Genomic DNA, 24,465 nt, shown 5'->3' with positions numbered 1-24,465 from the left:
GGGCAATTATTAACTCCATGAAAAATAAGTACACAAAAAAAGTAATTTAATTATAGCCCAATTCTTGGCTCTGTAGTAAGTAGATAACTTTCACACAGTAATCCAAACAGTGAGTATGGATTTACCTAAAAACTGGGGAGAAAAGGAGAGGGCAGGGTGCTCCCACAAGAGAGCTATAAGCCTCATCTATTACGATAGGGAGCCAAGAAATAATGTCTAAGCATAAACATACTTAAAGAATAGCTAAGAGAACTGTAGCATGGGAGGAGTACTGGGGAATGGGGAGAGGCTTGCAGGATCTTAGTTCCCTGACCAAGGATTGAACACGGGCCGCTGCAGTGAAAGTGTGAGTCCTAACTGCTAGACCGCCAGGAAATTCCTGAGAGGCTGTTTTCTTGTTATAAACTGCGTAATTCCATAGTACTAAGTAGGTACATGTTTTTAGATACTTAAAAAAAAAACAAAAAAAGAAGGCGGCACCACTCTCCTCATCTTTTTTTTTTTAAATTAATTAATTAATTAATTAATTAGTTTATTTTTGGCTGTGTTGGGTCTTCGTTTCTGTGCAAGGGCTTTCTCTAGTTGTGGCAAGCGGGGGCCACTCTTCATCGCGGTGCGCGGGCCTCTATCGTGGCCTCTCTTGTTGCGGAGCACAGGCTCCAGACGCGCAGGCTCAGTAGTTGCGGCTCACGGGCCTAGCTGCTCCGCGGCATGTGGGATCTTCCCAGACCAAGGCTCGAACCCGTGTCCCCTGCATTAGCAGGCAGATTCTCAACCACTGCGCCACCAGGGAAGCCCTCTCCTCATCCTTAATGTACAGTTTCTTGGAGCTCTAACTGGTGAGGGCATTGGGTATCATGCACAGTTTCTTGCTTTGTATTGCTTTATTTACACTGTCCAGACCAGTACAATTCACATATTTTTTAATAATAGGTACATTGTATTACATCATATAAATTCACGTTAGGTGTTGGGCTTAGGAATAGTTTCTCCACTTTCATCATCATGAATAACTATGAGTAGAACCCAGATCAGACTCCTTTGTTCCGAGTTCGCACAGTTCATCACTTCACTGGGGTGAAAGGGATTGTGAGGTCATCTGGCCCAGCCCCAGTGACACAGCTCCAGTGACAAGGGGCCCAATACCTGCTAGGGCAGGCCCTTCCATCTCTGATAAGCTCTCTCAGAAAACTCTTCAGGTTAAGCTGACATCTCTCTGACTGACAGCGACACTCGCTCTTCCTGTCTTTCCATTTCCAGACGAAACCTCCTGCTTATTCCAACTGTGCCTCAGTCGCCTCGATCTAGAAAGTCCAGACCACCCTGATCCAATTGGTCTATGTTTGCGAGTGGCTGGACTGTGCAGAGAGGAGGGGGATGGGGCTCTTTCTCTGGTCCAGTCCCCTTGCTTCTCTTAACCTGGCCCCAGAATGCATTCCCTGGGGAGAACAGGGGGTGACTGTGGGCTGTCCCTCACTGTCTCCGGCACAGAGGCTGTCGCCCGGCAGAATCGATCAGCTTGGGGCCCTTGGTCTCAAGAGCAAAAGCTCTGCACTTACTCCTGTCAAGTACCCCCTTTCTGGAGTTGACTCCTTGTTTCCTCTAGAGGGGCTGCCAACTCTGGGATGTTAGAGCTGAATCTGGTCAAACTGCCTCATTTTACGCTTGGGGAAACTGAAACACACAGGGATTTGGGTACTTCCCACAAGCCTGAGCTGTCTGCCGCATGCTAGGCTGTACCTGGTCAGACAGAAGATACCGGTCCTTCCTCAGGCAGTAGGGTTCCTGGCTCACAAATGGCTCAGGGCGGCCCTGGCAGCGCTAACCCAAAAGAAGGCTGTGAGGTGGGCCAGGCAGACTAGCCAGGGGGCTCCAGGAAGCACCAAGGGCCCAGACTGTGGGTCTCTGATGCTTATGGTCTAAGCATGTACCTTCGTTCAATCTTCAACCTGACTCAACACCTATGGTCCATGCCTTTCCAGTGAATCTCTCACACTATGGCCACTGCCCAGTGAACTTGCCACTCACCTGACCGATCTGGGCTCCGGGACATAGAAGAGCATCTCGACTGGCAGTTCTAGGCTTCTGCCTCCCGAACCCCCTCACCAGGACCCCAGAGACGCCCCTCCTGTGTGCCGCGGCCCCACCTCTGCTCTGCCTAGCTGAGCCTTCCTCTCCTGGGATGCTTTCTGGGCACGAGCATCCAAGTCAGGAGCAGCAGCTGTGTGGTCTTCAGAAGCCTGGTGGGGGGCTGGGGCCACTAGGTCCTGCATGGCACTCTCTGCCCCCCCGCAGCAGCTTCTCCCTTGGTGATCTTCATGGAGGATCACAGGCCTGAGACCTTGGCTGAGCCCAAGAATTCCTGTGGGAAGGCAGCTATTCCCTGGGCCCCCTGACTAGAAAGAGGGGCCACCTGCTGAGCTCACGAGGGGAGATCAGAGCATGTGTTTTGCCTGCAAGCTGAGCTGGCAGGAGCCAAGCCTCTGGAACCCCAGGGAGCGACAGGGGGCTCAGTCTCACCCAAGAAAAGCCTCTGACTGTCTCAGGCAAGGCCCCAGCCAATTCTGCAGCAGCAGCAGAGTGACATGCTTAAGGGAAGTGGCAGACAAGGAGGCTGGGCCTATGCCCTCATCTCACCTTGAGCACTTCAGAACTCTGCCTTCAGACCTGGGAGTGGTTTCTGGGGAAAAGTGGGGAGAAGAGAGAGCCCAAAGGGCCAATGCCTGGGTTTCCCTGAGGAGGACGGAGCCCAACCTCCTGGGGACTCACCGACCTGCTGCTGCAGGTCACCCAGTGGTCAGGGTGGTGAGAAAGGGGCACTAGGAGAGGAGAGGGAGGCCGTCGCCCAGCACACTGCTGCACCGGAGTGGGCCTGGGGCCGTGGACTCTGCCCGGCTCAGTGGAAGGGGCTGGATCTCCCTGGTCCTGATTCCACAGGGGCTTTAACACGGGCTCAGGGGTCAGGCAGCTGCCAGCCCCTCACTCACAGGCATGCTGATGTGGGCGCTCAGCAGGGGTGCGCTCTGGCCTTCTCGGAGCACCAGCACCTATGGAGAAGGTGCCCAAGGTGGTAGGGGGCATTCCCCCTCTACCCCTGCTCCTGCAAAGGCCAAGCACGGCCTGGTCTGCACTGGCCCTAGTGCAGGGCTCTGTCAAAGGGGAAGAGGAGGCTGGGAGGCCTCTACTGGGCAGACACCCAGCCCGTCCTGGCAGCCACCCGGGGGCCTTGTCCTCACTCACTCACACTGACCTCCCCAACTAGTACCAACGGGCAACCTACCTTGATAATGTCTGAGATGCCCTTGTCACTAAGACTCTCCACAAAGGTCTCCAGGGGGTAGTTGAGCCCTGGCACCAGCAAGGGGACCTAAGTTTGGGGACAAAGAGGTAAGGAAGTCAGCCCTCACGCCTAGATGGTGTTTGGTAGATTCCAAAGCACTCTCATACCTGTTGTCCCCGCTGAACTTCAGTGTGCCCTGGCAGGGTGGGCAGGGATGACAAGCCCGTTTGAGGAGGATGTGGGCTCAGTGGTGGGAGTGAATGCTGCAGGGCTGCATGCATGTCCCTAATTAAAGCTAAACCTTTTTTTTTTTTTTTTTTTTCTTTTGGCCACACCGCACAGCAGGCGGGATCTTAGTTCCCCGACCAGGGATCCAACCCGTGCCCCCTGTAGGGGAAACGTGGAGTCTTAACCACTGGGCCGCCAGAGAAGTCCCTAAACCTAAACCTCCAACCAAGTCCAGGGCTATTTCTTTCATATCCCGAAGTCTTTCTCAGTTTCTGGTCCTTCCAACTTAGGGTCAAACCTGGACCCGGGGGGAAACCAGGCTCTTCACTCTGTAAGAGTCTCCTTGGGGCTCCCATTCCTGCTGCAGGAGTGGCTGGAAAACAGGGGGGGCTCTAGGACCCCAGAGCACCAACAGGCTTCTGCGAGCAGCACCGGTGAGGCCTGAACTCTCACTGTTCTCCCAGAACCTGCAGTGTGCCTCCCTGAGACCTCGCACAGGCTGGGAGAAAAGCAGCTGAGGCAGGTCTCGGGGGCTCCCCCAGGGCCCCTGCTGCACCCTAGTCTGGTCTGTGGCTGTAGCCACTTGCCAGCTCCCTCACCTCTGACCTGTGGACATCTAATCCGGCCCCGCCCCACCCTTTCTCACTCCAGGTCTCAGTAAGGTGGGTCCAGTACCTTGAAGAAGGCCCGGGGCAGAGCATAGAGCCCCTCGTTGTACAGGAAGCAGACCAGCAGCCCCAGGATGGGTCGGGCTGTTGAGGTGTTCTGCAGGTGAAGGGTGAGCTTAAAGGTGGGGCCCAGGCCCTGAACCTGTGCAGAGGGTGGGGTGGGGAGAAAGCCCGTAGGACCTAGTGGCCTTGGGGGCCGAATACGGCCTACCCCGGCCCTGCCCACCTGCTCCCCCATCAGCACCCTCAAGTCACCTTCCTCGAACTGCTCTAACGCACTGTCCATCCGCCCCTCAAAAGGCACGGAGCTCAGAAGCTTGGCTCCATGTGCAAGGGATGAGCAAAAGCCCAGAGCGGAGAAGGGGCTCAACTGAGGCCACGCAGCAAGTTGGTCGGAGGGACAGCTGGCCTGGGGAAGCCGGCCCTGGCTCCCACCTGCGTCCGCGCCCCGCTCCACCCCACCCAGCCCCGCCCCGCCCCGCTCTTCGCAGGGCCTGGCCCACCTCCTCCTCTCCTCCTCTGGTGGCTGCAAGGATTTCACTTTCCTCCCTCTTCCCCTCGACTGCTCTGCAGCCGCTTCCTCTCTGTATCTATCCACTTTCTTTAGGGAAAGAGACATCAGAAGCCCAACTGGATCAGACAGCACACCTCAGAGACCCATTCAGAGCCGGCTGGAGCCCTGACGACCTTGAGGTCACTTGTGTCTGAGTACAAGGGCCCCGCATCCTCCTTGTGCCAGCGTAAGTCTCGGGATGGCCCCTTCCCAGTACCGGGCAGTCTGAGCTCCTTGGGCTGCCGGCAGTTACCGAAATGAACAGGTTTCTTCCCTGTACCACAGCTGTAAGAGTCCCTCCAGGCTCCTGGGAAGAAGCATCCCAAGGTGACCACCTGTGTGCCCTGCCCCAAGTCTGGGGGCTCGTCTGAGGCACCGCATGGAATGAGGGGGCTGGAGAGCGTGCCCCACTCTGCGGCCAGCCAAGGGGAAGAGGCGGCACAGGCAAGAGAAGGTGAGAGCGCTCTCACAGAGGAGGACATGAGACTTGGGCCCTGGGCCTCTGGGAAGGCGAGAAGGGGCACAGGGCCTAGTTGCCTTGGGATCCGCTCCGGGGCTGGGGGGGCCCGTCCAGCCCTGACCTCTGCCCCTCTGGCCCTGAGGTGGCCTGATGCCCCCCGCCACGTGGGTGCTCACCACGGCGTGCAGCTTGAGCGGCTCCCGCGCCGTCGCAGACACGGGGCTCAGGCTGGACTCGAGGGCCTGCACGTAGGCACGGGCGGCCCGGAGGCGCAGCAGGTAGAGGTCTGCCTGGAAGGTCCGGTGCATGGCTGAGGAGGCACACAAAGGGCCGATGCTGGACGTGAGGCGGGAGGAGGGGGCAGGGCTGGGGGAGAGCGTGCTCAGGCGGCCGTGGGGAGAGTGCAAGAGGAAGGCACAGCGGGCAGAGGCTGGGAACGCGGGGAACAGGAGCACCGAGGGCCCACAGCCAGCCTCTGGTGACACTGGACGCTGCGGACCACTCCCTGCTCCTCCTTCCTGGTTCTCCCACCACCTGGCTGCCCACACAACCTCAGCCTCCTTTGCTGGCTCCTTCTAGTAAGGGCTGGGGTTCCCTTGAGTTTTGTCCTTGGTCCTCTTCTCATCCTGTCTTCCTCGCTGCACCATCCATGTCCTGCCCCGGCTGTGACCACCCCAAAGAGGAACAACCGCGAGCTCCTGAGGGCAGGGGCGCATCAGGGCCTGGCCCACGTCTGCACCTGGTACTGTGCGCTCATTTTTGGCAGCTCGGCGCCCAGCCTGCCTGCTGCTTCTAACTGCCTGATGGGCACCTCCACCTGGATGTCCCATCAACCCCTGGAGCTCAACGCTGCGGAAACCAACCTCACTTCCCTAACTCCGTCACTGGATCCCCATGCATCAAGTCACCAAGGTTCACCCCTCACAGCTAATCATTTGCCAAGGTCGGATGACTCTTCCTCAAGGCCTCTCCAGAGCCCGCTCCCTCCCCTCCATCCCACTGTCCCTACTTTCCAGACTGAGCACCTTGGTCAGCCAGTCTGTCCTTGCTCCTTGTGCCTGCGAGGAGCCTTCTGCCATTCAGAAGCTTTCATCTTTATGTTATCCCATCCTTTCATCTTTCCTTTTTCCTCTAATACTTTCACAGTTTATTTTTAATTTACCCAGAATTAACTTTTGTGTTTGGTATGAGGTAGAGTTCTAACTTTTTTTCTAGAAACAAGTTGTCCTAATTATGTTTTTTGGACAGTCTCTCCTTCCCCCACTAATTTGAAATGACACCTCTATCATATACTGACTTTCCACGTGTACAAGGGTCTGTTTCTGGACTTCCTAAACGTGCCACTGACCTGTATCAATTCCCATACTGATGCCACAGCTGCTAATTCCTACAGCTTCATAGTTCATTCTGCTATCTGACAGGCTGAGTCTCCTCATTCTTATTTTCCCCAAACTTCTTATATGTACTCTTAGAATCAACTGGTCAAGTCCTCAAAATAAACCCCATTGGAATTTTAACTGTAACTTTGCTATGTTTCTAGATTAATTTCAGAAGCTGTTAACTAATCAACAGCTTTACAACTTTAGGTCTTACTACCCTGAGACTTCGTAAGTCTCATCATTTAAATATTCAGGTGGTCTTTCCTGTTCTTTAAAGCAGTCTTATAATTTTCTTTATTAGACTTTGTATGTTTTCTTGTTAAGTTTATGTCTAAGGATTTCTTTGCTATTGTGAATGGAGACTTTCTCTTTTCTAACTGGATACTGTTGGTATATACAAAAGCTATTGATTTTTGCTATTTTCATTATACCTTAGAGAACTTCCTAATTATTTCTCTAATATATCAATTGCTTCTCTTGGGTTCTCTAGGCTACAACAGCCTGCTAGCTATTTTCTTTATCCTGTAATTTATCCTTTAAACTGTAAGCCAGATTCCTTTCAAAGACAGAGGGGGTTGAGTTACTGTATTTTTCTGCTTAACATCTTTCCCATCTCTCCACTACACGGAATAAACCAAAACATCTTAACTTTGCATTCCAGGCCCTTTTGGAGCCAGCTGACCTGCTTTTCCAGCCTCCCCTCTGGCCACTGAACCTTCCTGCAATGCACCCGCAGCTACATGGCAGATGCTGCTTATATCCAGGTAGGGCCAGCCCTGTGCCTTTTCCCAAGCCTCTGCCTAAATCGCCCTCCCCTCTCCCTCTCTGGCTGGTAGGCTTATAATCATCTTTTAGGGTCAAATCCAATATCACCTGTCTCTGAAGCCTTTCCCAGGCTCCCAGGCAAACACACTCCCTTGTGTGTCTCAACAGCCCTCTGCAGAGACTTATTCTACACCTGTCATGCAACATGAAGTTAGCAAGGTCTACTGAGCTCTTTAGGTAGGGACTGGCCTAATTCTAGGCACCTGGCACAAGGCCTGACATAATCATAGGTATTAAGTGAATGAATGAATGAATGAATGAACAAAAAGAGCAGGAAAATCAAATAGGATAAGGAAGAACCTTGATCAAATTCTACTTCTCTCATGAGAATTCCTGCATCTAGAAGTGGCTGCTCCTTCCTCGAATTCTAGGGGCTCTCGCCCTCACCCACAGCACCTTCCACCTTGAGGTCTAGCTCTTTGTTGGCAGGGTGTACCTCCTAGGCTGTCTCTGGGCTTCCAGAGGCATGAGACCCACCCGGTTCACCCAGGTCTCCTCCCACTGCTCAGGGCACCCAGGTGGCATTCACCCAGTTCCTGCTGCTTTGGCGCAAGGGAGGAGGAAGAGGAAGGAGCCAGCCTGAATCTCACCGGTGCCGGCTTCCCGCTCTCGCAGTGTCTGATCCACATAAAGCCGGGTCTTTCGGGGCATGTTAAGTTTCATGGCCTGGGCTGGTGGGGGACCTGCTTCACCTCCCCCCTCCACAAACACTGCTGTGCGCTTCAGGATCTTGATAATCAGGCCACCACCTAGGGAGGAGGACAGACAGAAGCAGATTTGTCCTCTCCAGTTCTACCCTACATTCCCATTCTTTCTTCCCAAACAATCTGTCTCATATCGACCCATTTCAGTCTTCCTGCTGAGACTCTGAGTTTCTGGAAGGAATGAAGTGTGTCCTACCATTAATTAATTCATTCATTTAGCAGTTGATTTACTTGTTTATTTTTGGCTGCGCCACTCTGCTTGCAGGATCTTACTTCCCTGACCAGGGATCGAACCCGGGCCCCCTGTAGTGGAAGAGCAGAGCCCTAACCACTGGACCGCCAGGGAATTCCCTAGCAGTTATTTATTGACCACTGTGATGTTCCTGGCATTGTGGCTGATACTGGGGTGAACTGGAGACACAGCCAGGGCCTGGCCCCCAGGTAGCGACATCAGACTGCTAGTGAGCTGTCCCCAGTGAAGGCCCAGCCCAGACAGGACGTGTGTCTGCAAGCCCTGCTTTCCAAACCCAGGCCCACCCATGTTCCACATCCGCCTCCTCTTCTTTCCCAGGATCTGGCCTATCTCACTGACTCCCAACTTTAAAACCCTTGCCAGGCCTGACTCTCCTCACCTCGTGTAGTCATGATGAGGGTGTGATCTTCCCGCCCGTAGCGGCCAAAGCAAAGGCTGGTCACTGCATCCTACGGTGGAGATGTCAGAGTTTAGCTGGGATAATGACTCAGTGAGGAGAGCAAGACTGGGGGGAGGGGGATAAGGCTGGGAGACCCCAGGTATGACGTAAGAGGTGAGATGTGAGGCGAGGCCTGGAGCCACGCCGCCTCTAATCCCAGCCCCCTCCTCTCTGCCACGGCCGCAGTTCCAGACTGAACGTCACTGGCTTTGGGGTCAGCTTTCTAAGAGGTCTCCCAGCCTAGTCTTCCTCCCCAGTGTCTTTCACACTGCTGCCTCTGCTGCCTTTCAAAAATACAAACACGACCACGCCTATTCCCTGCTGAAAAACCTCCAGTGGCTTTTGCCCTCCTTGTTAGGACATTCAAGACCTTCCGCATCTGACGCCAAACTGCCTTTTCTATCAGTTCTCTCCCTGCCCTTTCCCCAACCCGCACACCACACCGCCTGCCCTCCCAGCAGCCTGTGGTCCAAACCAGCTGCTTTCCAATTTTACATTGTGACATACGACACTTTATACATACAGGTACACAAAGTTTCACATGTGATATATTCTGAACTTCTTTTTTCTGGTTCTGTTGCTGGCCTATTAAATTGATTTTGTTTGAAAAACTCTGGTCCAGGTTCATCAAACTACCTGGATTCCTTTAAAGAACACTCATGCCTCTCAGCCTTTGTTCATGTTATTTCCAGTCTGGAATATTCTATCTCCATTTATCCACTCCATTTATCGAAGCAGACTGCTTCAAGGCCCAGCTGAATTGTGATTTGCCCTGTGAAATGGCTCCTGAGTTCCGTCCCCATTTATCCTTCACCACCGCCCCCAGTCACTAGGCTGCCTCTGTGCTTTTTCAGTGCTTTGCTCTGCTTTAGTCTGCCTTGTATTTGAATCAGCTGTGTCTCTAGCTGGCTATCACTTCAGACTGTAAGTTCCCTGACAGTAAGGATTCAGTCACTGATTTATCCTTCTAATACAGTGAGTTGTCCATAGGAGATGCTCAGCGAATGTTTTCAAAATGCATCAGAAGTTAAGGATGGCAGGTGGAGTGGGGTCAGGAGAGGCAGCTAAGGGGCCCCACCGGCGGGAGCGGGGCAAGGAGGAGTCAGCAGCTCACCGGCGTGCGGATGACGCTGAGCAGGGCCTTGTCGCGGTAGATGCGGACCTCTCCGTTGGCCAGTCCGGCCATGACGGCCTGCAGGCCCCGGGAGCGCTGCTCCAGGAGGTTCATGGTCAGGATGGCCTCGGGCATCTGCACTGTCCACAGCCTCTTACCCTGCAGGGGGGACGGGGGACGGCTAAGTGTCTGCAGGGGGCTCAGGGCTTAAGAGCGGAAAGAAGGGGTGGCTGGAGTTGCTGGGAAGGGAAGGCCAGAAGGGCTCGCCTGCTGCGGGGGGTGCTGAGGAGGCGCGGGCGGAAGGGCTGGGGCTGCTGCTTGCCCGGAGGCCGCACCTTGTGGGTGAAGCCGTGCAGGCTGTCTTGGTTGCTGCCCACCACCAGGACCTTGTGAACCCGGACAAGCCCCACAGGCTGGGCGCTCAGCTCAATGCAGTACTTGGGGCGCTTGGAGTCTCTGTGGAATAAAGACACACTCTCCCAGCCCCAGAGAAACCCTCTCTCCTTCCCCGGCTGACCTTCCTCTTTCCAAGCCCCACAGACCATCCTGGCAGGAACCTTGGCTCACAAGCAGATGACTGCGGTATTAGTTCCACCTCTATGACTTAGTAGCTGCATGACCTTGGATAACAGGAAGTGTGTCTTCCCTCCTAGCCTTCCTCTCAACTTCACCACAGTAATTTGTGTGATAACCTGGCATTTACCAGTTTACAGTGAGCGTACCGCAGGTTAGACAAAGTAATGGACTGATGCAGTTTAGTAATTTATCAGAAAAGCATGAGGAGTTTACTCTGTAAATGCACTGTTCTCAGTTTCCTGGCCTCTGAGTCTTAATTTCTCTTATCCAGAAAGTAGGGATAATTCCTGTCTGTCCATCACAGGCTCTAGCCCACCTTTCTTAAGTCTGAGCCAGAGTCATCTCCCACCTGCTGACTCGTCTGAGAGCTTCCCCACTGGTCTCCGGGGCTCCTTCCAAACTACCCTCCACCCAGCATGGTAATCTTTAAAAAATGTAAACGGGTCATGTCATTCTTCTGAGTAAAACCCCATAACAGTTTTCTACTGCACTTCGGATAAAATCCAAAATCTTTACCATGTCCCACCAGGTCCTGCATGACCCGACCCTGGTCTCTACGTCATGTCTTGCCACCAAGCTTGAGTGGCACATGACAATGTCTTTCCCACCTAGAGTTCGCTTAAATTTCCTCTGCCTGTAACACTCTTGCTTCACTTTTTGAACAACTGGCTCCTTCTTAACCTTCAAGTCATCTCCCCAGACAGGCATTTGCTGATCACCCTGACCCCATTATTTTTTCCCATTGAGCCTAGATTTTTCCTCCATAGCACGCATCCAGTTTGCAATATTATCTTGGTTTGTTGACTTTAATATCTATCTTCCCACAAGGGCAGGGACTTTGTTTATGTTTTGCTCATCAATATATCCCCAATACCTTATACGATGCTTAATACATAGTAGGTGCTCAAAAACATTTCTTGAATTAAAAAAAATGACTGTTGAGAAATATCAAACTAATGCATAAGGAAATTTCACATACCTATAAAAGCAACAGAACAAATATGAGAGACTATTTTTATTTCTTCTAATATCTGATTGCATCACTCGTGTTACGGCCACCCAGCCCGGTCTCTCACTTTGCCAGGCCCCATCGGACAAGCCTCCACACGTCCCCTGTGCTCAAGGGCTCTGCCTCCTATATGAAGTTCTCAGCTCTTTCCATTCCCACATTCCAGCCCCAAAGCCCCCAGCTCATCCTACAAGCCCTCAAAACCACCAGGTTTCTGAGATGTTCCTCTGGCCCCAGAGACCACGGATGTGGCTACCTTCTCAGCATATAGATGTTCCCGTTGCGGCAGGCAGCAGCAAGACGGAACTCCACATCAAACTGGCCAGAAACCTCCAGGAAGACGGGGACGCTGGGTAGGCTCATCTGCAAAGAAGAGACTCAAACATCCGGATTTCCCTGGAGCCCCAGCCCTTCCCTGACCTGAAGTAATTCCTCCAAGTCCCAATCTCCTCACTCACACCCTGCTGGTCACAGTTTAAACTTGTACAATTTTTCTGGAAGGAAAGTCGGCAACATGTAGCCCTTTGACTAAACGAGGCCACTTCTAGGAATGCATCGTAAGGAAGCATTTAGATAAGCACGCAAAGATGTTTGGGCAAGGAAGCCCACTGTGGTGGTGTTAATAATAGCAAAAAACTGCAAACAAGTGTACAATAGGTGACAGGGTACATCTATATAATCAATGTTGTGTGGCCTTTGAAAAGGCTGGTGTGGTTTTATATAGATATGGAAAGATATTGATACGCTTCTGCTACATGAAAACAGTAGCTTACATGATCCTATACCACGAGGCCATATTTGTAAAAAAAAAAAAATTATGTAAAGTTATATATCTGTGTCTAAATATGAAAATGTCTGGGAAGACTTATGCCAAAGACTTATCTGTGGGTGGTGGGATTTGGGCATATATATCCTTTTCTTTTCTTCTTCTTTTTTTTTTTTTTGGCCCCATCACATGGCATGTGGGATCTTAGTTCCCCGACCAGGGCTTGAACCCGTGCCTCCTGCAGTGGAAGCACAGAGTCTTAACCACTGGATTGCCAGGCAAGTCCCTATATCTCTTTCTTTACGCTTATCTACATTTTATAATTTTCTACAATGAACACATATTACCAAGAACTAACTGGGGGGGCAGGAGATATTGGGGAATGGGGGAGGGAATGGAGCCTGGACCACGGGTGTGCCCACGGCCAGGCCCCACACTGACCTTGGCCAAAACAGTGAAGGCCTCTGGGTCCAGCACCAGGAGCTCCTTGTTCTCAGTGCCCAGCACCAGGCAGGACACAGCGTCCTCGTCAGCCAGGTTCTTCTTTAAGGTGGTCATGGTGGTGATGACTGTCTGCAGAGGGACTCCAGGGGTCACCCAGTAGCTCCCCTCACACTGTCCCCCCAGATGCTCCCAGGATGCCCCAGGAAGAAAGAGGGCAAAGGAGGAGGAAGAGTATCAGAGATGCGACAGAAGATTTATGTACAAAGGTGTTTACTGCAACAAACCTAACTTTCTAACAAAAGAGGATTGTCTAAGTCAATTATAAACTATCTGTATGATAAAAAACCCATGCAGTCATTTACAAAAATCACATTTTACAAGAAGACTCAATGACAGGGAGGATGCTTCTAATGTATTAAGAGAAAACACAGGTAAAAAGTTATGTTAGTATTACCCCAGTTTTAAAAAAATATATGAATAAAAAAACATGCTGGAAAGCTAAACCCTTAAATACAAACACTGGTTATCTCTAGACAATGAGATCATAGGTGATGTTTAATTTCTTCATTGTGATTTCCTACAGTTTCTACAGTGGGCATATGTTCTTCTTCTAATTGTGATTGGAGAGAAAACAAGAGAAGGGGATGATCCCTTTTTTAGGAATTTCTCCTATGGAAATAATTTAGTGGGACTAAAATGTTTCTTTGGATAAAGCTGTTCATTATGTGACTATCTTTAAGATTTAAAAAAAAGGAATGATCCTCAATGCCTAGTGGAAGGAGAAAAGTTATAGAAATCTGGATGTTAGTGGCTCCCAATCATGTAACCATGGCACATACTTGGAACGATGGCCTCCCCAAAACTGCATCTCTTAAGCAATACTTACTTAATTCACTTACTGATTTTAAGAGCACTCAAAGATAGTGACAACTGTGAACCTGAGCTGCTGATCAGGAGGAGAGAACAATGTCTCTCGCAGAACTGTCTAAGGCTAGCCAGATGCCGAGGTATGTGCTGGTCAGTGTGTTCGGCCCACGTGGCCTCTACCGGAAGTAGCCAGTTCCCCTGTGGCTTTCTGAAATGCAGGGACAGCTATGGGAGCCCATCCCTGGGCTAGGGTCAGGAACTCCTAGGTCAGGAACCACTGGAGTTCATCAACGAATAGGATCATCAATAAAGCCATTAAAAGCATAACTAAGAAGAATATGAAGTGCATAAAAAGGAGACATTTCTTCTCCAATGACCTGCATGTGAATAGTTACATAAACTACGAATGAAATAATGAATAATCAATGAAATAATCAAGGGGCCACTTGATTAAAAATGGAGTTCTTCAAGACTAATGCTCAAGATATAATGTTATGTACTCAAGGGAAGCAGGGTATAAAAGCATATTTATAAAGGAAATGTACCAAAATGGTAAGAGTACCTCTGAGTAGTGAGTGTGGTCACTTATATTTCTCCTTTATATTTCTCTTTATTTTCAAAGTTTTCTCTAATGAAAATATATTACCTTTACCCCCAAGATGATAAAAGTTATATAAAGCTACATAACTATATATCAATTCAGAGCTGTCACTGTGGGGCTTCCCTGGTGGCACAGTGGTTAGGAATCCGCCTGCCAGTGCAGGCGACACGGGTTCAAGCCCTGGTCCGGGAAGATCCCACATGCTGTGCAGCAACTAAGCCCATGCACCACAACTACTGAGCCCGCGTGCCACAACTACTGAGCCCGCGCACCTAGAGCCCATGCTCCGCAACAAGAGAAGCCACTGCAATGAGAAGCCTGCGCACTGCAACGAAGAGTAGCCCCCGCTCACCACAATGAAGAGTAGCCCCCGCTCACTGCAACTAGAGAAAGTCCGTGAGCAGCAACAAAGACCCAATGCAGCAAAAAATTTTTTAAATGAAAATAAATAAATAAATTTATTTAAAAAAAAAAAAGCTGTCACTGTTAACTGGAAAGTAGAAGCCCTGCAGCTTTGTGACTATATATGTGGAAGGGTAACTGCAAAGTAAAACTAGTCGCGTTTGTCTGTAGAATTTACCACTAATGTTACATGGTCTTTTTAAAAAACTTTCCATATTTTTTCTAGGGAAATAAGAGAGGGGGCAGTACCTGCCGCCTGATGGACTTGGACTTGTGCTGGTTCACAAATGCCTCCATTTCACTCAGCTCCAGCTGCAGAAACCTGGACACACAGAGCACTGACACCTGCATGCCTTGGGTCTGGCTGCCCTCCCCAGGCCACTCCACAGCCGCTCCCTCCCCCCTGGGAGCTTCTGGAGCTCTGGCCCTCCAGAGGTCCCTTACCTGAGTGACTGCACAGACAAAGGCACCTCTGCCTTCTCCCTGTAAGGAGAGGGACCATCATGGCAGGTTTAGTTAAGGAACAGGGCCTGGGGGTCAGACTGCGGGCTCTGGGATGAAGGCGTAGGGGTGGGGGAGTGAGGGAGGGGTAGGAGGCATACGAAGGGGGAAGTGGGATCTTACCGGATGCCCTCCAGCATCTCCTTCAGGGTCAGGGGGTCAATGCGGTCCTGGGCCAGCATGGGAAGAAGGTACAGCGTGTGAGCACCAGAGCCAGGCAGGGAACGAGGACAACCCCGAGGCTGCCCCCTTCGCCTTCTTGTTCTCATTCCGCCCATCACTCACCTCTTTGGCCTGGTTCCAAAGGTCTTGTTCCAGGGGGTTTGGAGGCAACTGGGGCAGGGTGAACTTGAAGTAGGGCCTGAGATTCTTATACACATACACACAAGGGCCTGACGCGAGTGCCAGCGCTGGTGTCCGGGGTTCGTGTTGCTCCATGAGGAAGGTGGCAGCAGCGGCTGGCAGGGCAGGTAGCGGGCTTTCGCTCAGCACTGTGGGTCCTTTAAGCACCTTCAGGCGGGGCTGCTGCCCACCTGGGCCAAGGTCCCCCACCACCAGCTGCAGAGAGAGGCTGGTTGATTCCAGGCTCAGGGTATAAAGACCCCCCTACTGCCCTTCTTCTTGGGCTTAGCTTTTTGCTGGTACACATTCATATATGCTCACAATGCACCATGGGTGGGTGGGGGAAGGGCAAAGGCTTTACAATAAGGCTTGCAAGCCGTGTGACCTTGGGAAAACTGATGCAACTTCCTGAGCCACAGTTTTCCCACGTGCAAAAGGGGAATACCTACCATATGACACTTGTAGTGAAAATCAAACGAGATAATCAACTAGAGAACCTAGCGAGGAATAGGTGGCAGCCGATGTTTTCATCGTTTGTTCAGTAAACATTTCTTCAGGGCCTGCTCCATGCCAGGCACTGTTCTAGACACTGGAACAGTTGCTGAGGTCAGTGGGGGGCCTGAAACTCATATCTGGGCTCTGAGGCCTGGCTTCCAAATGAGAACAGAGCTAAAGATGCAGAACCAATCACGCAGAGCAGGATGTGCTCTATGGACCCAGAGAGGAGAACCAAGCTCCTCAGCCTGTCTTTTCCACCCTCCAAGCCACTGTAGCTGTCATGCAAGCCCATTCTCCTGAGTGAGGCCTTCAAGGCCCCTCTGATCTGGTTCCCAACTTGTTTTCTAACACCTCCCTATCCATGCTATGCTCCAGCCAGAATGGGGGCTGCCACAGAATACCCAGATTCTGAGCATGTACAGTGTGCTAGGAGCCACACCAGTAACTTCATGCATCCTTTCATTTAATCCTAGCAACAGCCTGTGAGGTAGGTACGATTATTAGCCTCATTTCACACATGAGGAAGCTGTGGCTTAGAGATGTTAGGTAAAAGTCACACGGCTAGTAAGTGGTAGAGTTAGGACCTGAACCTAGGTCTGTCTGGATCCAAAGCCAGCGGTCTTAACTATTATTTCATATCGGCCTCAACTTTCTAATTTCAAATTTACTCTTTCCAAATATGCTGTGAACTTCCAAGCCTCTCTGCCTCTGCTTGTGCTGTTCCCTCTGCCTGGAATGCCCTCCTCTCTTCCATGCCTTCTTGGTACACTTCATTCATTCTTCAGCACCAGTTCATGTTACTGCCCTCTAGTGCCTCCTGATAGATTCACTGTTCTTTCATTGGTGCTCCCGTAATACTTTCCATATATTCTATTTTAGCATCCACTCATCTACCCCCAAAATATTTATCAAGTATCTAATTTGTGCCAGGCACTGGGTTAGATGCTGGGAATCGACAGTAAGCAAACTAGCCATTGAAAAAGTTATTACACAAAAGCATTACCATTTCACATTAGTTATTGGGTCTGTGATTTCTCTACCCTTCACTGCTGTCAGCCCAGCGCCAAGCATACACTAGGTGTTCAGTCAACATTATGGATGAATTAAGGACATTGTCTATATCTCCTTCTGACTATGGACTGACTCATTTCTGAGTTTAGTGTGTGCACAACACCTGACACACAGAAGGGGTTCACTGTATGCTTGCCGAATTGTTGAATGATTTATGGATAGGAATTTGGGGGCCAAAGTCACCAAATCCTACTGCACAGTCCATGTAGGGTATGATTCCCTTCAAGCTGCCCACATAACACACCCATTGTGGGTTCACTGCCCTTGCTGAGGGCTGAGCTGACAGACCCAGGTCTGCCACCTTTTACAAACTCGGTAAACTCGGCCTCTCAGAATCTATTTTCCCACTAATAAATAATATCTATGTATGTGAAACTGCCTCAAAGAGAGTCTAGTCCAGACATGTTAACTTCCTTTCTTTAGCCCAATATATATCTCAACCTTTTAAAAACCTGTGCCTTCAAAATTTTTTATCTTTTTTTTTTTTATATTTTCTTGACTGCACCATGCGGCATGTGGGATCTTAGTTCCCCAACCAGGGGTCGAACCCACACCCCTTGCACTGGAAGTGTGGACTCTTAACCACTGGACCGCCAGGAAAGCCCCCCAATTTTTTATTTCTTTATTTACATTTTATTTACTTACCTTTATACTTTAAATTAAATTTAAAATTTAACCTTTTTATTATGGAAAATTTTCAGTCATATACAAAAGTAGAGAGACTCATATAATGAACCCCCAAATACTCATCATCCAGCTTCAACAATGATTAGCTCATGGCTAATCTTAAAATCTATGCCTTTTTTAAAAAAAAATTTTTTTATTTATTTATTTGGCTGCACTGGGGTCTTAGTTGCGGCACGTGGGATCTTTAGTTGCGGCATGCGGGATCTAGTTCCCTGACCAGGGATTGCACCCGGGCCCCCTGCATTGGGAGCATGGAGTCTTAACCACTGGACCACTAGGGAAGTCCCTATGCCCTTTTGATAAACATAAAACTCTCACTCTCCTCCCTTCTACTTTCCCTCCAGAGTAACGCCCACCCCCAACCAAGGGATATGCCGTTCCAGCAAAGAATTACCTCAAGTTAACAAAATTAAGAGGCTTTATCTTAGTATAATTTCCAGCAGCATTTTGCTTTGCTTTACTTTCTGCAGTCTGTACTGTGAAATCAACAGGTTCTCTTCACTTTCCACATTAAAAATAAAATTTAACCCTAAATGTGCTTTTTCAAAGTACACGTTAATCCCAGATTATGCTGAGCTTCTTTGGAGCCATCGGGAAGTCTCACCTATGGGGTGATATGCTTACCTTGTACTCCCCGTCCCCATGCAAATCTGCCAGCTCTGGAAAACATAAAACAGCCATAAGCCAGGGTCTCAGAATTCTAGAGGCTTCACTACAGAACCATCTGACTCCTCCGTCCCCCAAGAACCGGGGTTCCTGGTCCCAGAGACTCACCCAGGCAGGCGGAAAAGGTGTGGATGTTGGCCATGGGGTCGTAGTGTGCATCCAGCCATTTCGAACTGGCTTCACTGCTGGGAGAAGAGGGAAAGAGTTGCGGGGGGCGCGGAAGATGAATCCCAAGGGAGGGGAAGAAAACTTGCCGGAGCTGGTTTCTGAGAATGAGGTGTGTAGGGAGCTCTGAACTAGGGGTATAGAACATCTGGGTCCAAGTCCAGGCTCCACCACCGGCGCACAGAATGACCTCGAATCACCCACACGCACCCATTCACTCCTTGGGCCTCAGTTTCCCCACTTGATCTCTAAGAGCCCTTCAAGGACCGCCAGCGCTGCTGAGAACCGCAGGAGCCCAGATCCCGGGGACCAGGGCACCCTCTTTACATAGGTAGGAAAAGAGGCCTCCAGGACCCCAGCCTTCACCTCTCAGCTCTGCCGCTGTCGGAATCCGACGAAGACGCAGCAGCCATCTTCTCAGGCGTCACCTTGGCAACCAGCTCCGGCAAGCCGCCGCGCAGCGCCTAATAGAGCCCGGGTTCTGCAAAGCTCGCGTATAAAGGTTCCGGGCGCTCAGCTTTCCGGCCCGGGACGGAGAGGCCAGCGAGCAGGATGCTCTGGCTTCTGCCGGGTTTCTAGCTACTGAGATGCAATCCCTCATTCCAGCTCATATCATTTATCCTTGATCCTTCCAGTAGGAGCTTCTGGGCCCTGGAGCTCAGGGTCAGCGTGAGGGCCCTCTGGCTTTGAGCCCTGGAGAGGAGCCCTTCTAGTGTTTATGAGCAGCAAAACTAACTCCTCCCCTCTTCATCCTCATGGTTAACCGGGTGGAAAAGAGGCCACTCCTTTTCTCCCTCCTTACTCTAGAGGTCCAGGCTCAGAGAAAAAACACAAAGGGTAAGACATCAAATCCTAGGATTGTGACTGAAGTTGAGGCTTTCCAGTTTTTAGGTTCCTGGAATATTTTAAAATAGAAGAAAAGCCACGAAGGAGGACAGCAAAAATTGTGCTATGTTCATCTCTTGACTCTCTGTACATCCACATTTAGAGGTGATGTCAAAATCCCGTTGTGGATGGGAGCCTAAAAATGATCCTCCTCCCTCCGCAGGCCTTGATCCCAGCACCCTGCTGGGAGCAAATGAGAAGTGAGGCAAAGGCAAGGAAGAACCACACAAATTGCAAAGATGGTGGTGGTTTCTAATATTTATTTTTCTGGTTATAAAAGTAATACATGAAGAGCACTGGATTGGGAGAGGTTTTGAGTCCTGCAGGGTGACAGGTCACTTTCTCAGAACCTGCATTGCCTCATCTGGGAAGCCGGATACGGAGCCCTGCCTTGCCAACCCCACAGAGGGCAGTGCAGATCAAATGAGATAACACAGGGGAAGCACTTGGTAAGCTGGAAAGTGCTGTCAAATGGAAGGGCTTAGTGTCACCACCCTCGGCTGAGGTAGCACCAAGGTCCGAGCTCCTGCCCCTCCCCTGGCCCTTAAGACACACACAGAAAGGGGGCCACTTGCAGCCTTGGTTTAATGGAGTGGGGGAAAGGCCGCGCAAATCTGCCTCAAGCCTGGCCAGATGGGGTTTCACTGGGGCACTTCCAGAACCGGGCATCAGCTGTGGCCAGCTGGGTGAGGATCTCCTCCAACTCGGGCCCATCCTCTGGGAAGCGCTCAGAAAAGGATCGGATGAGGCCAGCAGCTGAGGCCTCATACTCAAGAAGCTGTACTTCTGAGCCTGGGGAGGAGATGGAGAAAAAAACAGCAGCAGGAAAAGGTCTTAATAGGGAAACAGAATCATAATCATAATCATAGGAGCAGCTAGTTCTTCCTGAGCTCTTACCATGTGCCAAAAACTGTGCTCAATATTTCTTTATCTAACTGAATCCTTAAAATAATCCTATGAGATAGGAAATATTAAAGGGGGAGTATTCAGTGAATTGCTGCATTCATTCATTCATTCATTCATTCACTTAATAAAGATTTACACTAGTGCCATGTTAGGTAAAACAGACACAGTCCTTGGCCTCCAGGAATTGCCTTATCTCTGTCTACTGTTGGACCCTGGGCAAGTTTCTCAACCTCTCTAAGCCTCAGTTTCCTCATCTGTAAAGTGTGGGCAAGCACAGTACTTGTTCTCTCAAGAAGCTGTGGTGATTAAATACAATAATGCATTGAGGGAATGCTCACCAAGCGCTAGCTACCACGAGCACCACGACCTCTGAACCTATTACTCATCTGTTAAATGGGGCTGTTCCCAGGGTACCCATCTAACTTATGGGGTGTTCCTGAATACTCATGGGAAGCACTTCCCTCTAACATCCTTCCACTGCTCTACCCGCTCACAGCACCTTGTTGTGCTCTGTGGCATCATGGGATGGACGCAGCTAAGAGCACAGGCTCTGAGTTCAGATGGCCCAAGTTCAAATCCTGGTCCTGCCACCCACTAACTGTGTGACCTCAAGAAAATACATTCCCTTCTGTGTCTTAGTTTCCAGCTGAAAAATGGGGATAATAACTCCCTCATTGAGTTGTTGGGAGTTGATCCACGGAAAGTTTTTACCCAGACTCTGGCACATGGACGTCCTCAAAAGTTAGCTACCATCATCATCAGCATCCTCATCCTCGTCACCACCACTACCTTGGAAAATCCAACCTGTTCTTCAGGCCTTAAAGTTTTACCTCCCACTTCCTCCCCAGACCCTTCCCTGAGTCCCTCAAAAGTAGAGGTGATCTTCCCTTCTCTAAGTGTTCAGACCACTGTTTGTGTCTCTTGGGCACCCATGAACACTTCCCTTATAAGATCATTTCTCTCTCTGGCTTATTCCTAATGGGCTGTGAACTACTTGAGGTGGGTAGTCCGACCCCAATGCCTGCCCAGGGCTGGACAGTCAGAGCAATGACGATATTGTCCATGTAATGAGCACTGACTATGTGCCCGGCATGATCCATTCCCTCACTCGTTTGACAGGCACTGAGAGGCTCCTGTGGGCCAGGCCCTGTGCCAGTTGTCAGGGATGTGCTGCTCCTGCTGCCACGGAGATGAGCAGACGAGCAGACAGGAAAATGGCAGAGTGACAGCCGTATGAGGAAGAGGAAGCTGGGTGATAGCTCAGGGGGTGTGCCCGGAGGGCGGGGAGCCGGGGAGAGGGTTGCCAAGGGGTGGGGGCCGAACTCCGCTATTTTATTTTTTAAATGAGGTATATTTTCATTGTTATTAATTTTTTCTTTTGGCCACACCACACATCTTGCGGGGATCTTAGTTCCCTGACCAGGGACTGAACCCATGCCCTGGCAGTGAAAGCGCCGGGTCTTAACCACTGGGCCACCAGGGAATTCCCCAGAATAGAGTTTAGAATAAACCTTTCAAATGCTTTTTCCTCACCAGGAGGAGGTAATTATTTCATTTAACCCTCACAACTGCCCATGACTATGGTAGTGAGGAGCAAACACTCTTAATACAAAAGGGCCTTTAATACAAGAGGTACAAGCGCAAGGCAGACAGGGCCAGGGATTCTGGAAACAGCATCATTGCTTGAGGAGGGAGAAGGACCACGGGGATGCTGATCTCCCCCCGGGCTCTGCCGAGTCCTGTTGTCCCCTGGGCTCAACTCAGCCTGCGGGGTGCCACCTCTCTGCCTGAGCTGACCTCACTCCTGGGCCCCCGACAGGCCTGATTCTCCGGTGTGATGCCTGGCCTCCTCACAGGCCCGGGGTCTGCCTGTTCTACTAGCCCCTGCTCTGCTGGCCTGACTCAAACCTTCTGTTGCCGTCTGAGAAGCAGCATGACCCCGTGTGTGTGGGGGGGTGGCGGTAGATGCCAAGGTGTGGGCCTGAGGTTTGGCATGGGGAGGAGGGCCACGCCAGGTAGCCTTTCCTGAGCCCCGGGTTGGTTCCAGGCCTTCTCTGTGCTCCCAGAGGGCCCCGCACGGCCCCCATCAGTGGGGGCTCAGGAGCCCATTACCTTTGAGGCGAGTGTTGGGCTGAACGATGAGCTTCCGGGCTTCCTTACGGAGCAGCACTGTGTCCCTGAGGGAGAGGAAGCACTCGGGGGGCGCATCGGTGACCGCCGCATACCCCTCATACAGGGCCCGGCCTCCGGCCACATCCCCCGTGGACTTCAGCACCTGTGGGAAGACAGGAGTTAGTGCCTATCATGGGCGCCCTCCCGGCATCCACGGGGCTTTGCCAGGGGCTACAGCCAACGGTGCCCAGCTCTGGACTACATCTGCTCTCTCGCAGCTTTCCTGTGCTGAATACGTGAGGAATGCAGATCACATGTTAGCACAGAGTAAGGGCCTGTACTAAAGTGAAGCTAATGGTCTCCTCTGCTTGTCTCACTTGAGCAGTAGACAAGGAAGGTATTATCATCACCCTCTTTTTTTTTTTGGACATTTTTAGGGACTTCCCTGGTGGTCGAGTGGCTAAGACTCTGTGCTCCCAATGCAGGGGACCCAGGTTTGATCCCTGGTCAGGGAACTAGATCCCACATGCTGCAACTAAGAGTTCGCATGCCGCAACTAAAGGTCCCACGTGCCACAACTAAGACCCGGTGCAGCCAAATAAATAAATAAATATGGGGCTTCCCTGGTGGCGCGGTGGTTAAGAATCTGCCTGCCAATGCAAGGGACACAGGTTCGAGCCCTGGCCCAGGAAGATCCCACATGCCGCGGAGCAACTAATCCCGTGCGCCACAACTACTGAGCCTGTGCTCTAGGGCCCGCGAGCCACAACTACTGAGCCCACGTGCCACAACTACTGAAGCCTGCGCGCCTAGAGCCCATGCTCCGCAACAAGAGAAACCACGACAATGTGAAGCCCGCTCACCACAACGAAGAGTAGCCCCCGCTCACCGCAACTAGAGAAAGCCCGTGCACAGCAACGAAGACCCAACGCAGCCAAAAAATAAATAAATAAATTTATTAAAAATATAAATAAATAAATAAATAGTAAAAAATAATAATGAAATTAAAAAATAAAAACATTTTTATTTTCACCATGACAAACGTTCAAGCAATTATTCTGTGTTCAACAAATACTTTTCCTCGGCTGCATGGCATGCGGGATCTCAGTTCCCCAACCAGGTACTGACCCTGCAGTGGGAGCTCAGAGGCTTAACCACTGGACCACCAAGGAAGTCCCCACCCTCTTTTTTTAGTAAAACATTTCACACACCCAAAATATATAGTATGTATGTTATAAAGAATAAGACACCTGTACAACCACCACCCAGCTTAAGAGTCAGTCCAATTGCCCCCTCCTTGACTGCACCCTGTGGCCTCCCCCATCTGAGGAATCAGCACTCGACTTGGTGCTCATTAGTCCCTTGTTTTCCCTGAGTTTTACTCTCAACCATAAATTTTTGCCCTCATCCTGTGATTTGCTTTTTCTGCTCGAGTTACATCTGAGATTCATCTGTGTTTGTGTGTGTAGTTTAGTTCACCCTTCTCACGGCTGTACATATTCCACTTACAAACACGCCACAGTTTCATCTCTTCCACTGTTGCTGTGTAACCTGTGCTTTTTGCCCTTTGAGGCTGCTGTGGACATCCTGTACGTCTCCCGATGCTCAGAGGCAGGTTTCCCCAGAGAATCAAGGTCTGGAGGTCAAGTGAATGCTCATCCTTAAAGGACGATGCCCACATTGTTTTCCAGAGTTGTTGCACCTGTTTACATTCCCAGAAGCAGGGGCTGGCAGTCCGTCCTGCTCGGCACACCAGGGTGGCGTTGACAGTTTTTCATTTTGCCAAGCTGGTGGGTGGAAATCTCATGTTGTTTAAGTTGCGCTTTCCTGATGACTAATGAGATGGAATAACATCCCACAAGTTTGTGGGCTACTTATTTTCCTCTTCTGTTCATGAGTTTTGCCTATTTTTCTGTTAGGTTGTATTTTCCTCCCCCCCTTTTTTTTTTTAAAGTTCTTTATATGTTTAGATGCTAACCTTTTGTTAACACATATGTGGTAAATACCCTATCCTAGTTTAAGACTCATCTTCTCACCTTCTTTATGGTAAGTTTTGATGAATAA

General features: G+C 50.6%; 2 protein-coding genes across 8 annotated transcripts in view; both read right to left on the bottom strand.

Moving 5' to 3' along the window:
* Window positions 1-546: 546 nt before the first annotated feature.
* Window positions 547-18,939, bottom strand: BBS1 (Bardet-Biedl syndrome 1). Of its 3 annotated transcripts, none has more exons than XM_068555310.1 (17): window positions 18,865-18,939; window positions 18,442-18,518; window positions 18,292-18,326; window positions 15,355-15,627; window positions 15,193-15,239; window positions 15,013-15,051; window positions 14,818-14,890; window positions 12,696-12,827; window positions 11,745-11,851; window positions 10,239-10,359; window positions 9,904-10,062; window positions 8,730-8,799; window positions 7,984-8,142; window positions 5,366-5,499; window positions 4,184-4,318; window positions 3,281-3,367; window positions 547-751 (listed from the first exon to the last, which is right to left on the bottom strand). In XM_068555310.1, exons 1-17 carry the CDS (start codon window positions 18,909-18,911, stop codon window positions 674-676), a joined length of 1,773 nt encoding a protein of 590 aa, XP_068411411.1. In that variant the 5' UTR covers window positions 18,912-18,939; the 3' UTR covers window positions 547-673. The 3 variants fall into 3 exon arrangements, with proteins under 3 accessions (XP_068411411.1, XP_068411410.1, XP_068411412.1); XM_068555309.1 differs by lacking the exon at window positions 547-751 and adding an exon at window positions 877-3,047; XM_068555311.1 differs by lacking the exon at window positions 547-751 and adding an exon at window positions 877-3,047 and having other exon boundaries at window positions 4,184-4,273.
* A 686-nt stretch (window positions 18,940-19,625) lies between these two features.
* The window catches only part of DPP3 (dipeptidyl peptidase 3), a 33,743-nt gene continuing 28,903 nt past the window's right edge, over window positions 19,626-24,465 (bottom strand). For all 5 annotated transcript variants that reach the window (XM_068555304.1, XM_068555303.1, XM_068555308.1 and 2 more), the window contains 2 exons: window positions 22,402-22,564; window positions 19,626-20,175 (listed from right to left, as the gene is read on the bottom strand). In XM_068555304.1, coding sequence (XP_068411405.1) covers window positions 20,003-20,175; window positions 22,402-22,564 — 336 coding nt within the window. In that variant the 3' untranslated portion in view covers window positions 19,626-20,002. The remainder of the gene's footprint in view (window positions 20,176-22,401; window positions 22,565-24,465) is intronic.

Source organism: Eschrichtius robustus, chromosome 11 (assembly GCF_028021215.1).
Source record: "Eschrichtius robustus isolate mEscRob2 chromosome 11, mEscRob2.pri, whole genome shotgun sequence".
Taxonomy (NCBI): Eukaryota; Metazoa; Chordata; class Mammalia; order Artiodactyla; family Eschrichtiidae; genus Eschrichtius; species Eschrichtius robustus.
This window is presented reverse-complemented; position numbering and strand designations above follow the sequence as displayed.